This window comes from Camarhynchus parvulus, chromosome 1 (assembly GCF_901933205.1).
Source record: "Camarhynchus parvulus chromosome 1, STF_HiC, whole genome shotgun sequence".
NCBI classification, from domain to species: Eukaryota; Metazoa; Chordata; class Aves; order Passeriformes; family Thraupidae; genus Camarhynchus; species Camarhynchus parvulus.
Window position 1 is genome coordinate 100,798,638 of NC_044571.1, and position 14,444 is coordinate 100,813,081.

The following is a 14,444-nucleotide window of genomic DNA, read 5'->3' on the forward strand; positions in this document are numbered from 1 at the left end:
AAGACCAGGGCAGAAGGGAGGGAAGATTGAATTAGGCTTTGAGGCCAACAGCATCTGTGGTGTAAAGTGACCAAAACGGTTGGGATTGTTCAATCTGTCCTTCTGATTTATGGATTATGTCCTTGTTGCCTTCCACTGCAAGGGAAACCATGGGGTGTTCATTTTAACAGACTTCTCAGATGAAATCAAGCACAAACGAGCCAAATATTACATGTGAGAACTGTTTATTGATAAAGATGGGTATGTGTCCCTCTCGGGGTCCTTCAGGTCACTGTGACCCCGAGAATGTTAAAAAGTCTCTTTTCCCAGCCCGAGCGCTTGAAGAAGGAGTCAGAGCTCTTCATTTCTCAGTCTCAAGGTTGTTTATTTTTTCTTATCTACAAAAAATTTTCCCCTGCCCTGCCAAGGTCCATCCAGCAGGACAGTTCCAGGCACTCTGCCTGCCCCCAGGGCGGGGTGATGTCTTTATACTAAAAACTACATATACAATGTTTACAATTATTTCCCAATATCTATCACGTATGTTAGACAGTGAGCTTCTACTCTAAACCAATCTGTAAATGCCAACATCACAGCAGAAGATGGAGGCTAGGAAGAAGAAGAAGAAAGGCTGGACATGCCCACTTCCCTCCATCTTGTCTCCTGAACTCCCATACCAAAAACCCCAAAATCTACTTTTCCACCCCGTGATAACTTCACTATTATTCCTCCTAAACTGTTGTGGCTTGCTGATCTTCATATAAGGTTGGTAATTTGCTCCAGGGGTCATAATCAAAACCACAGGTGTTTTGGGCTCTGTGCCAGGGCTTCTGAGCCCCGTGGCAGGGGTCTTGGGCGTCCTGGACAGCCAGAGGGATGTTCCTGGGTTCCCATATGTCCCGAGCAGAGAAGGACAGAAAGTCAAGCAGAGACGGGAAAAGAACGACACAGAGAGTTTCAGAAAGGAGGACGGGGACGTTACCACCAGGATTCTGGGATGCGCCGTCGGCATTCGATCGGCAGCCGGCGTCTGTGCGTTCCCTGCCGGGGGGAGTTCGTGCAGCACTGTCGGGAGCCGCGGCTCCGGTGGCCGGCAGACAGCGGGTGTCCCGCACGGACGGGCGGCGGGACACCCGAGGGAGGAATCGCCGCTCGGGCTGAGTGGCGGGCAGGACAAGCCGCAGCACCGCAGCAGCGGTCGGAACCCTCGACGGCGTCGCGACAGGCGGCGGCGGGGCCGTGGCGGCGATCAGAACCATGGACAGCGTCACAAGGGGATCGCGGGCAGCGATGGGCTGCGGCGGGACCGGCTGAGGCGGGAGAGGCTCGGGAAGCGGCGGGAGAGGCTCGGGAAGCTGCGGGATGTTCCCAGCGGTGGCGGGAGAGGCTTGGGAAGCGGCGGGATGCTCCCAGGGGTGGCGGGCACGTTCCGGGCGCGGCTGCTGGTGCGGCTGCTGCGGGGAAGCAGCGAAGCGAGGGTAGACGGGACAGGGGAGACAGGCGGGAAAGAAGCAGGACAGCAAGGAGAAGGCGAGCAGAGGTTAAACGAGCCAAACCTCCCCACCAAGAAACTGAGGTGGCGGGAACTAATTATGGAGCAGTTCACAGCTTTTATGTGCTAAGGCTCCTCCTATAGTCCGGTACTTTGAGGACGGCCATTGGCTAGCCAGGGAAATTTTTGCTGGACAGCGGGGTTTTGCCTGCAGGGAAAATGGCTTGCAGGCCAGTGGTGGGAGTTTTCTCTCCCCTGCTGGCTGTCAGCCGAAGTCACCGCAGAGACAGAGCTTCCCTCCGCATGGTAAAGGGGCTGCCTGCACAGGGACTGTAATGTTGGCAGCCTCCACCCCCATCACACGCGTTAGACACCTTCTACATATGCTCAGCCCATGTAGTAATCTTCCACCTGATGCCAGAAAATGGGTTTGTAACATAAAATCCAGAAAAAGTCGAGGCAAAAATAAAAATTGAATTGTTTCCTCACAGTCCCGATAAGGTGTAAATACTCAGAACTACACTGACTCCTTGCTGATTTACCCGAATCAAAGTCTATCCAAATGGCGATTTAGAGGAATTGACAGACAAGTGGATACCCTGCAAAAGTGCTTATATTTTAGTTGCTGAGAGAGCAGGGGTCCACACCCCACCAAAGTGCTTCTCCAACACTTGAAATTTCAGTGGGTTTACATAAAATTTTTATCAAAAATACCTAACATCCTTACACGTTTAAGGCTAGTATTCGACAAGCAAGCTATTAAAAATACATCATATTCCTATAGTTTAAGTTAGTGTCCACATGCTGTCCATGCACAATCTATATAGCCTAAAGCAGCCAGTCTTCCTTATTGCTTCCTTGCACACGGGTGATTTCCTACTTGCCTGTTAGCTACTCTGGTACACTAAGTCTTAAACTTGTTGTCAAGTCAGAGTCACGTCAAGCTAAGTCTGCCAGGCTTTCTCATGCTAATTTATGTTAAGCACTTATGTACACTTGTGCTAAGTACTTACTTACTGTGAAAAACGCCAATCACTTGTTCTTAAAATTTCAAAAGTTTAATAGTAATAAAACGGTTTTTTAAATGGCAATATAGTTAGAGTAATAATAATTTGAACAATTTGGATTAGGACAATACGAGACAATGAAAACAAAGAGTTACGCACAGTCCAGGTACCTTTTTCTGGGCAGCATAAGCCCAAAAAAGGACACACGTTAACAGAGGATTAACCCTTAAAAGCAATAGCCTGTTGCACATTCATACACCTCATACATGATGCATAAATTCCATTCAAATACAGGATTCTGTCTGGTCAGGGTCAGCTTCTTCCTCTTAATCCTAAAGGCATCTTCAGAGCTGAGCAAGGCGGGAAGAAGTTCGTTTCTCCTGATAATGGAGCAATAAATTCTTTTTCTCTGAAAGATTTAGGTGTCCTGTGGCTGCTATCTTGGTGTGAGTTCTTTCTTTTAAAAAAGTATCTTACATAGCATAGTTTCTATTTTAACATTATATTATAACCTAAAACTATATTTAACCACTACTTAAGAAAATTAATACAGCCTTTCTAACATAACACATATAATACAAATTTTAATATTTGTGAAAAGCCAATAATAAAATACACATTTTTCACACTTACTTATGCTAATTTCTTCTGCTTTTTAAATGTAAAACAAATTCCTTATTTTTAAAGGGTTAAGGCATTGTGCCTACGCATTCTTGGGCAAGAATAAGATACACTATAACCAATATAGAAGCTAGACGAAACTTGGCAAGAAACAGGGAACAAAACTTGAAAAAAATGGAGGGCAAAGCTTGCTAAAACCAGTGAGGAAATCACTGAAACAGCTAACAAGAGCATGCCTAGAGGAGAAGGGTGAAAAGGGCACGGCAAGCAAGACGTCCAGCCTTCATCAAAGGGCCACCGAGGAAGATGTGGAGCCCTCCTCAGTGCGACCACCAGGCTGTCATATGCCTGCGCTTTACATATGCTAAGGGAATGATGAGTTCTAAGGAATAGTTTCCCTAACCACACTTTTTCTAAGGAAAACAATGAATACGCATGAATTATAACCACATATTGTAATCTGCTGTGTACCAGTGTGTGCGTATTAGGGGGAGACATCCCCGTGCACCTGGCACACTGAATAAAGCAAATACCCACTTCTTGGACTTTGTCTCAGAAATGTCTCTTGGCCCGGTTTGGGGCAATTCAATTTCAAGGCACAAAGTATCCAATAGCTCTTTTTAATGCCATGAATATGTGAATATGTTGAGTTTGGTTGGTTCCCTCCCCTCCTCCACTGATTCCTAGATGACTAATGGTCCCTTGTTTCCTCAAGACTCTTATAAATCCTAATCTGAATTATTTAACCCCCACTCATTCTCCCTTTCCTCCACTGACTTTTATCTTTTGTTTCCTTTACCCTGATGTGTTTATTTTCTGCTCTGTCATTCCAGTCACTTCATTTCTCCTTCTACCCTTATGCATCTTTCATCATTTACCCCACTTTTCTCTGGCAAGGGGCAGGTTTTCCTACTGGTGGAGTCAATTTTTGTGGCATATCTGGGTTACTGTCAAGACTTCTTTCCTGTGTAAAATGTCTTTAATTTTGTATGAATCTGCTTTAATATTTTATCCCACATCAAAGAAGTATAATGAAATCATCGTCCTGAAATGGCTTTTCCGTGTTGAGGTAAAGGAGCAGAGATGGGCTGGAAAGTATTATCCCCAGATAGTATTTGGTGCAAAATAAGCCACAAGATTCAGGGGAAGGAGAAGGCTGGAACAGCTGAGAAGATGCTCATGTTTGGGGTCTGGATTAGAAGAGAAGGGAATGGATCCATCTGTACTTTGCCTTATAGTGGAGAACATCAAAACCCTAAGAACAAAATTATCCCTATCCCAGCCAGAAGCAGGACAGACATGAGCCACTGAAATACTTTCACTGATGACCTTTGTCTCAGAGCTAAGCAGCACAGAAATGAACTACTTTAAAGAGAAAGACCCCAATCATCTTTGCCATAAAATCTTATTCACACATCTCAGGACTCCAAAATCACTCAGGATTCCATTACTTACCTTTCCTCAGCTGCATATTTCCCCAGGCTGGTCCAAAATTGATCACAAGATGTAAATGAGGCTTATGACCCTTGTTCATAGTGATGGGAGACCTGCTGCAGTTCTGGTGATCTAGTTAATTCCATTTGCACTATTGTGTTAACTTTCATTTGCTTTGATGCTGGCAGCATCTTCCCTGTCTCTGATTATTCTCACAGTGTTTCTCTTTCATCTGAGTTTGCAGTGGTGTGGAACCTGTGATGACCCTCCTGCCGAGCAGGGGCTTTCGTCTCCAGGATTTTTGTTCTACCTCTGATCCCACCAAAATTATTTTAGGGCATGCCTGGATCTTGCCTTGCTCAAGGTTGTTCTCACGCCTCAAAATGTTGGTCCTCAGAAAAAACAGGAATTCTCCCTCCAGACACTACTGCAGCACCAAGAGCCCAGCTCTGCTCTGCCTGCATCCAGAAACCCAGGAGGGACAAAGCCCCCTTGCTGGGTGGGCTGAGCAGCCCACTGTGCCTACAGGTGCTTCAGCAGGAACAGCCTTCCAATGAATGGTGCTTCCAGTGAATGGTGCCTTTGGGTCATTGTCCTTGAGGATTCTAGAATGACACAAACAGATTTAGTTACACCAGCTGCTTCATGGAAGGAAATGGAATTTCACAGGATATCCTGCAGCAGCTTTACTGGAACATCTCTTTGGGTCACTGCAGGGATTGTCCCTGCTCATGGCTTGAGCAGGCAGCTGTTCCTGGATGGTGGCAGCTGACCGTAAACTCATCCCTAGGGTAGCAGGTACAGGGAAGGTCCAGTAGGATGGAACACAACCCACAGATCATGGCATTGCTTGCCATCCCAGGAAGCTGTGGGGATTCACAGCCTCCTTGCTAAGCAGCCCAGCTTTCAATTCTCATGGAAGTGGCTTGCATGGGTGCTCAAAAACCAGACAAAAGGATGGGACATACTTGAAGTCCTGAAATTTTAGATGCTGGAGGGTAGATACAAGGTCTCAGTCCACTGGTATTTCTTCCATGTTTGCTTTCCAAAAGTGGAAATAGAGTTGTCACTTAATAAAGTTCTAGAAATGCCTCAGCTTGAAGTAACACACAAACGAGACCATATGCCAATGGCAATAGTTTGGATTTTGTTTGATAGTACGTATAGTACATATGAGAGAGAGAGAGGGGGAATGAAAAAAAATAAAAATGGGGGGTGAGGAGGGGGTGGTGCAGAAAGAGAGTGACAGGGACAGAGTAAGGAAAATATCACCACTCTGTGGATCCCAGCAATATTCAGTTGATCCTTTCCAACTGTTCTTCTTGGTGGTGAAGGTCTCCCCAGATTGCATAGAATCCAATGGGTTAATACACATTCAGGCTGGGTAGGAAAACCCAGGCACCTCCCTGGGTTTGCCATTGTCTCTTACAACAGACTCTGGGTTTCTTGCATCATCTGCAACAAAGTCCTGTGGTGAAAGGCTTCAGGAATGACTCGGGAGGGGCACTTCAGGAGTCTTTGATGGATTATGGCACTCCCTCAGCTGCCTCTCACAGGCAGCTCCCATAGATGTGACCTGTGGGGTTGGGCATTCCACGGCTGGGCCAATTTGTGTAAGGGAGGATGGGTGTTCACTGCCTCTGACCAGAGGTTACACCCAAAACCTCCTTCCCTCCCCTCGTTTTGGGGGGAGTCAGTGAAAACCTGGCTTCTCTGGGCTGTGGTCTCCACCACCCCAAACTCAGCCAGGGAAGAATCTCAGTTGCACTTGGCTTTCTTGTGGATGCATTCCTCTCCTTCGGCCTTGTTAGTTTTTTCCTAGGCCTGTGATGATTAAAAGATGGTTTTTCCCTTTATCTAGTGTTAGTGATTTAACTTAAGATCAAAGTCCCAGTCAGATATCTTCAGGGAGGCTTCTTTGGTTGTAGCTTCTTTATAGAGTTTTTGTTATAATGAGCAAAACTTTATATCAATGTTTGAGGCCTGAACGATTTCAGTCTCTGACATCAGTGAAATCTCTACAAATAAATTATTCACACTGTCACCCCTCAGGAAAACCCTTTTCCCTGCAAATTCTGCTGCTGAGGTAGAAGCAGGGTTTCCCTGGAAATGCCATAGCATGGTCGACCTGGTTTCTCCCTAGTGGCGCAGCACAAGCCTCCCAGAACTACCAAGTCTTCTGCCAGATTCTCCTGGCTGTCCCAGAAGGAGTTAACAGCAAGAGCAAGCTGAGGAGAGGAATTTGAAGGGGCTCTGTGGGTCGGTGGGTATCGACGATTGGAGAGACGGGGAAGATGAGTCAAGGGGGCCTATGGGAATATAATTGGGATAGTAGAAGATAGCATATTTTAGTTAAGATTTTAAAATTAGTTAAGAAGCTTAGTAATATAAGTGGCAAGAATCAATTTGTTAAAGAGTAACAAATACATTAGGACAGAGAAGCTAGGAGTGACAGGGGAGAGGCTTGGACCATGACCAGCAGATCAAAAAGTCCTGCCAACTGGCCATGGGTGAAGAGTTCACCATGAGGAAGACAGCTTTCTTCCTCCCATATGCCCACTCCCTTATTTCAAAATCCCACTGACCCAATTAAGGCAGTACAGTTGGGCAGCCATAATGGATATTCACTGATAATAATACAAAGCAGGCAGGTAATGATAATGTATTATGTGTCCTTAGAAACTGTTTGGATATGTAAAACCTTTCCTGTATAAATAGAGAGCAGGAGTCCGCAACTCCTTGCACATGTATTTGGAAATGATTCCCCATGTGTCCAGCGTGCTGCAATAAATACCCTTCTTCTCAACTTTTATTAGTTGAAGAGTTGTCTGTCTGTGCATCAAAGACTTTGAGATGGTTAAAGAATCTGAATTTATTGTGGAGTACAAATGCTTATATACTACTTTAGGAAGGCTAATAACGTTTTACTACAATGATTTGGTTAATCATCACAAAAACAAACATATATTTTACAACATCTCTTGCTTGCAGAGCTTGATGTAATTTTTATTTTCTGGTAAGTCCATCTGATTTAATCTTCTTGCAATCTTGAAAGCTGCCTGTTCTTGTCAAGGCATTTTGTTTACCAAATCCCTTATGCTAACCAGGTCCAAAGTCCATCATCTCTCTTGTGTATCCCAACAGGAGGGTACTCACAAGATGGTGAGATCCCTTCCACTGGGGGCACAGTGGTCAGGCCAGCATGGCAGCAGTCCAGCAGCTGACACCATGGGGAGACTAGGGGTGCTGGAAGGGCTTCCAGGAGTGCCTCGGGCACAGGTCCACTGCCAGTAGCAAGGCCAGAAGGAGCGGAACACACATGGAATGTGTGAGCAGGTGAGCACACATGGGATGTGTGAGCAGGCATGAACAATGACTGCCTGTAGTCACCTGGTAACAGAGGAGGCAGAGCCGGGGCATTGCTGTGGTGGTGACAGCTTGGTGGTCAAGCCTTCTCTTGCACTTTATTCTTTGTTGCACTCTGTTCCTTCAAGCCTTAAATCCAACCATCAGTACCAGCTCCACATATTTTGATCCAACTTTATCCCTTCCAACCCAAAACCTGCCTCCTCAAATCTATCCTCAGCACCAAATCCATACCCTAGCTCAAAATCTGCACTCCCTAGTTCCAAATCCGCCCTCCTCAGACTCAAATCCACACTTCAGCCCTAAATCTACTCCCAAATTCCTCCCCAGCTCCAAATCTACCCACAGTCCCAAGTACAAATCTACCCCTAAATCTGCTTCCTCTATCTCCCCAACCTCCAAATATGCTTCTTTAGTCCCAAATACACATCCTAAGCCCCAAATCCACCCTGTCCCATTGGATGCTCCTCCCTCCCAGCCCCTCACAGAAGCCTGTCCCACCCCAAAAAGCAGACATGTTGGCAGTATGGAGTAGCAGGTTTATTCTCCAGTTTTCTTTCAGAGGAGTAGGGCAGCCATGGTCAGCAAGAGGCTGGAGCAGGAAGGGAACTGTCACCGGTGTCAAATGGTGCAGTTCCCCTCTCCATAGCGCCGGCACTTCATCACCTTCAGGTAGGTCTCCACTTTGTGCAGGTCCTTCTTGAAGCAGGAGAGCAGGCCATAGTTCTGCAGTAGCGCGTCCTCACTGCGCAGGTGGATGTCAAATTTCTCGTAAGTGGCTTTGAGGATCTGGGGGCCCCGGGGGCTTCGGTCCTGCAGCTCCTGCAAGAGGATTGCGAGGTGCTAGGGGAGGTGCTGGGGGCCTGGGAATGACATGGGCCACACTAACCTCCTGCAGTGCCCCAGGCTGGGGCAGAGTGGCTGGGAATGGCCCTGAGAGTGCTGGTTGCCAGGGGCTGAACATGAGCCCGTGTGTGCCCAGGTGGGCAAGAAGCCAATGGCACCTGGCTGGCGTTAGCCATGGTGTGTTCAGCAGGGCCAGGGCAGTAACAGCCCCCTGGCCCTGCTGGGGTACCTCCAGTCCCGGGGGCACTTCTGGGCCCCTCCTGGCAAGAAAGACATTGAGGGGCTTGAGCATGTACAGAGAAGGGAACGGAGCTGGGGAAGGGTCTGGAGCACTAGGAGCAGCTGAAGTAGCTGGGGAGGCTCAGACTAGAGAAAAGAAGGCTAAAAGAAGGGTGGACCTTCTCACTCTCTATAACTCCCTGATGGGAGCATGGAGTCGGGTGGAGGTCAGGGTCTATTCCCAGGGAACAAGTGACAGGACAACAGGACACAACATCAAGCTGTGCCAGAGGTGTTTCAGGCTGAACATCAGGAAGAATTTCTTCACAGAAAGGATTGTTAAACATTGGAAGGGACTGCACAGGGAGGTGGTGAAGTAAGTCACTGTCCCTGGAGGTGTTCAGGGAATGGCTGGACATGGCACTCAGTCCTCTGGTCTGGTTGACAAGGAAGCGGTCAGTCTTGGACTTGGTGATCTTGGAGGTCTTTTCCAACCTCAGTGATTCTATGATCTTCCACAGGCCCAGTGCCACAGTTCTCATTCAACTTTAAATGAGGTCAGGGGTTTCTCCCTCAGTCTTAAAGAATATTTCAAACATATTTTTGAGTGTATGTGTTTGCAGGAAGAGCAGTGATTCAGGGGTGATGCTACAGTGAGAAGGGAGTGGGCACAGGGCTGCAGGGAGGGAGGACTGTGTCTTTGGGGTTTTAAAATAAATAGTAAGTTGCAGGGTCTCTCTGTACCTCCTCCAGTCAAGTAGACGGAACCAGGCAAATAATTCTTCCTTTCTCCCCCTTTCCCAGACAACAAAGCTCTAACCCAGACCCAAGCCATGTACATCTGGAGCTGAGAGCTGCACTCCTCCTGCCCTGCTGTGGTCACCAGCTGCCACAAACAGGTGAGTTTTGGTTAAGGAAAAGGAGCTTTAAATGGGTGAAATATGATAGTTTGGCTGGTTTCTCTGTACCATTTCCTAATGCCCAAGCACATCCCAAATGGGGACCAAAATCATAGAATCGTGAAGTCACAAACTGGTTTGGGTTGGAAGGGACCTGAAAACTATCTCATTTGAAGCCTCCCTGCCATGGGCCAGGACACCTTCCACTAGACCACGTTGCTCCAAGCCCCATTTAACCTGGTCTTGAACACTTTTAGGGATGGACAGCCACAGCTTCTTTGGGCAACCTGTGCCGTGGCCTCACCACCCTCACAGTAAAGAATTTCTCACCCACACAAAAATCTGGATGTGGTACTGATGCCTACCCCTACTTTCTCCTGCTGAAGTGCCAGGACAGAAGTCTCTGTTTACTCTCTGAGTCTGACTTTCAGAGTAATTTTAATGCTGGAAGATGTAAACAATATTCCAGATTCATTTCCCACAGCTGCAGGTCGCAGAGCTCTAGCTACAGGGTGAGCCTGCCAGATAAACTTAATTACAGAATAAACATAAGTGACAAAGTGTCCTGGCAGATAATACACAACCTCATTTAAAGCAACAAAGCAAAAGTGAAGTAGATTATAAAGGGAACTTAGGGCAAAGGTAGAGAGTGACTTTTTACATGGACAGATAGAGACAGGACAAGGGGGAATGGTTTTTACCAAAGGAGGAGAGATTCAGATAAGGTATTAGGAAGAAATTCTTCCCTATTAGGGTGGTGATGCCCTGGCTTAGGTTGTCCAGAGAAGCTGTGGCTGTCCCATCCCTGGAAGTGTTCAAAGCCAAGCTGGATGGGGCTTGGAGAAACCTGGTCTAGTGCAAGGTGTCCCTGCCCATGGTGTGGGTTGTAAGGAGATAAGCTTTAAGGTCCCTTCCAACCCAGACCATTCTGTGAATCTATGATTAGCTCTTCCTTGAAGAGGATCACCCCACAGCTTTCAGCTCTCTGGATGCTGTACTGGTGTATGAGAAAAACACCAGAGTGCAGGTTTCCATCTGTACACAGATGTTTTTATAAAATATTATGAATCATCACAAAATTTGCCACATTTTGAAGTATTTTACATGGAGATGTAGCAAACATTATTTTGCTGTTAGTACAACTTAATAGTTTTTTGTTGCTGGGTTTGGGAAGACTTTGTGTGTGAATTATTCTGATTCCTGAGCAGTATCCCTTTGCAATGGGTGTTAACATCTGTTCTGTGTTTTCTTATCCTCCCTAGTGATGAAACGCAATGTGCCATATCAGGATCTCATTATCTAAAGGTAAACAAAGTCCTGAGGATGCCACTGGTCTTCAGAGTAGAAGGTGGTGAGATGTCTCAAGGATCTGTGAGAGCTGAGTGCCCTCTGTCTGGGATATCTCTGCAATTCTATAATCACGCTACATGCTGTGACTTACCCTCATCAGAGCTTGGATTCCTTCTTCCAGGTCCTTTAGTTTTTCATACACTCTGTCTGAGGTGCCAAAAACCAGATTGTTTGTGAACATCTTGCTTAGGTACTGCACCGGGGTCAGCCAGGACTGGATGAGAACCAGGGAGAACTGAAGAAGCTCCATGTCCTGAAATTAGGACAAGAAAGGATCAAAGCTGTTCAGGGGTATTTGATAACAAGTCCTGCTCCCTCTGGAACACATGGAGGTGTGCCACCACTCCTACAGCTTCAGCAGACACAAAGTTTTCAGGCTGAAGAGCACCACCCAGACCTCTGTCCTGTGCAGATAATAGTTTTTCTCATGCTTGGGGTGGGAATGTGATTTACAGTGTAGCCCAGAAAAGTATTTCTTTCTTTATGCAGGGTTCAAGTAATCAAAAAGGGAGGAGAGGGATGAAGCACACTCAAGTGTTCACAGGTAAAACACACTGTTCCTGCAGTGAAGCACAGATGGGCTCTTCAGGCAGGTCTGTGCTTGCCCTGAGGGTGAAAAAAACTTACTGATTTCTGCTGAGCATCATCCTTCTTCACGGGAGCAGGGATGGTTTCCGAGTAACAAAATGCTACCTGGGAATTCTTGTTTGTGTGCCTTTGGTCCTCTGGAATATAGGTGCGTTCCTATGGAGACATCCCAAATACACACAGATCTATTGCCCATGTTCTGGAGAAGACCTCAGACACTTCCCAAGCTGTTCTGAATGGTTACTCTTTGCAAGAAGTAAATGACAAAGTGCCTTTGGACAGGGTTGGCATATTGTGTAGGCACAATAGCTACTGGGCCTAAAGGTCTTCCTAAGCCAAGGTGTTGAGGTGAACAGAAACCACATCTAAATTAGGTTCTCCCAAGGAGTAAATGACCCCAAAGGACAGCTCATGCCAGCTCCTGTCAGCAGAAGAAACTAGACAGTTTTAAGCACTCAGGCTCTCCCAGGGCCAGAGGTGACCAACACAGGAAAGTCTTGTCACATATATGTGCCATGTCCCAGCTGATCCTGTGCAGCCACAGTCCTGAGAAGGGGGAAAGAGCAGGATCAGAGTAGGGGGCAGAGGGCTAAGAGGAGGAAACAGGGTCCAGTCTGATGGGACATAACCTGTGCTGTTTACACCCTTTCTCCTCATCAAAAGAGAACAAAGGAGACACCAATAGTTGAAAGGTGTCTGTTACACAGTCCTGAAGCCATCAGACTAAATCAGAGGAGATGACCAGAGACCACAGCACTTACAAACTCCTTGTACGTCTCGGCAGCCAGGAGGTGCAGGTGCTGAGCCCTCAGCACAGCGTTGGCAAACAGGCTGGAAAGGGGCACGGTCGGGAAGGCGGCAGCTTGCTGTGGCCACTGCAGTCCCAGAGTGATCATGGCAAAGGTGAGAGGAGAGAGCCACGACCCTGCAGCAAAGCACAGCAAAAGGTGTTAGCCGTCCTCAGGAAACTGGGCTGAGGAGGGAGTGGCACCTGGGAATTAACTCCCAGTCTCTTCTCTCCATGCTGTCTGAAGGCTCATCTTTCTGGGCACCAAGAGTAAGCTTAGCCTTCTCCAAAATTGTTTTAAACCCTTTCACCAAGAACTGCCCCCACCAAGAGCCTGTGCTTCTCCTAGTGTTACCAGCAGTGTATTCCTGAGTGGATTCATGGTTGCTCCATGAAAACTAGTATGTGTCCCAAAGCTTTTCCCTGATACACTCATGGTTTTCCTTTTCTCATGAGTCCTTGCCCACGTGAAAGGAGCATGGTGCACTCTGGTTACATGAGCAAGCAGGGGATGATGAGTGCCAGATGAAGGCCTGGGAGCACCTCAGGGTAGCCATGGTTTAGGCTGCACTGCTGATGTGATGCTGGCTGTCTGCCTCGCTGGGGTGAGAGATGGTGACATTACCTGTGCTCTGAGTGGCTCTCTGGGATATGACTGCAGAATTTGGTGATCCTTGTCAGCCTTAAATGCTTTCAGCCTTTGACACCTGACTCACACTAGTGTCTGTCTGCTGTGAAGAACACAAATTTAATCTCAGACAAATACCCCTTGGAGGAGAAATGCCCTGGAGCCTGCAGGACTCGGCCTATTTAGACTAAAGATTAATTCATGAATTAAAGTCACATTGCAGGGAAAGGTATTCTTTTTCATTGGTTTATAAATTGCCATACTTTAAGTTAGGGCTGTCACAGAGTGTGTGTATCCCACCACATACCACCCCATCATCATCTCCTATCACCCTACACACATGGCAGCACTGACAAATCCTTTAAAACTGTAATAAAAAGTACCTGGAGCCATTTCTGCCTGGTGAGTTGCTCAGGTGTTGCTTGACAGTGAATATTTCCTCCTTTCATCTGTCAAGGGGAACTGTTGAGCCACCCTTTATATAACAGGGAATCTGTTTAAAATGGATCTGTGTGTCTACGACTACAACAACTGTGCATCTTCTCCGTGCATAAATGCACAGCTGTTCACAGTGGTGTTGCCTCATTGCAGTAATTTATACACAAATGTACAAGTTGGGAAGGTTGTTTGCCTCAGGATAAAGTCAGCGCTCAATGATTTTGCCATATCCTGCTGTTTATCGCAAATAGAAGTTTTCTGGTCATTGGAATACCCATCCCAAGTCACATCAATGTTTTTATATGGTGGAATTTGCTTTATCCACCTGCACTTTCCTATCTGGTTCTGCAGCCTTGGCTCACAGTTCACAGGCCTGACTGACCATTTTGGGAGATTTCTGACTTAAAGCAAATGGCAAGTTATGCCAGGGGAGGCTCAGGTTGGATATGAGGGAAAATGACCTCAAAAGGGTTGTACAGCCCTGGCACAGGCTGTCGTGGGAGTGGTGGTGTCCCCATTCCTGGAGGGATTCAAAGCTTTGTTGATGTGGCACTTGGGGACATAGGTTAGTGGTGGGCTTGGCAGTGCTGGGGGAACAGTTTGACTCAGTGATCACAGAGGGCTTTTCCAACCTAAACAATTCTGTAATCCTATGTTTTCCCCTTTATTGTTAGTGGGGATAGAGCTGGATGGATGCTGTCAGATTAATCCTATTTCTTTCAATTTCTACAAAAATATCAAATATTCATCAAATAGTATTGCTGAGCTGGTTTGATGAGGGTTTGACAAA

At 46.8% G+C, this 14,444-nt stretch overlaps 1 protein-coding gene across 1 annotated transcript; it reads right to left on the reverse strand.

Moving 5' to 3' along the window:
- Nucleotides 1–8,429: 8,429 nt before the first annotated feature.
- Nucleotides 8,430–13,668, reverse strand: LOC115901006 (somatotropin-like). Its single transcript, XM_030943265.1, has 5 exons — nt 13,600–13,668; nt 12,563–12,726; nt 11,841–11,957; nt 11,305–11,466; nt 8,430–8,721 (listed from the first exon to the last, which is right to left on the reverse strand). The coding sequence occupies exons 1-5, from the start codon at nt 13,607–13,609 to the stop codon at nt 8,521–8,523; spliced, it is 654 nt and encodes a 217-aa protein (XP_030799125.1). The 5' UTR covers nt 13,610–13,668; the 3' UTR covers nt 8,430–8,520.
- Nucleotides 13,669–14,444: the final 776 nt, after the last annotated feature.

Excerpts from the sequence above, each read along its gene's own strand:
- LOC115901006 (XM_030943265.1), bottom strand. Across the intron at positions 11,958-12,562 it reads CCGAGACGTACAAGGAGTTT|GAACGCACCTATATTCCAGA; the intron begins GTAAGTGCTGTG and ends ATGTCTCCATAG. Across the intron at positions 8,722-11,304 it reads GAATCCAAGCTCTGATGAGG|GAGCTGCAGGACCGAAGCCC; the intron begins GTAAGTCACAGC and ends ATCCTCTTGCAG.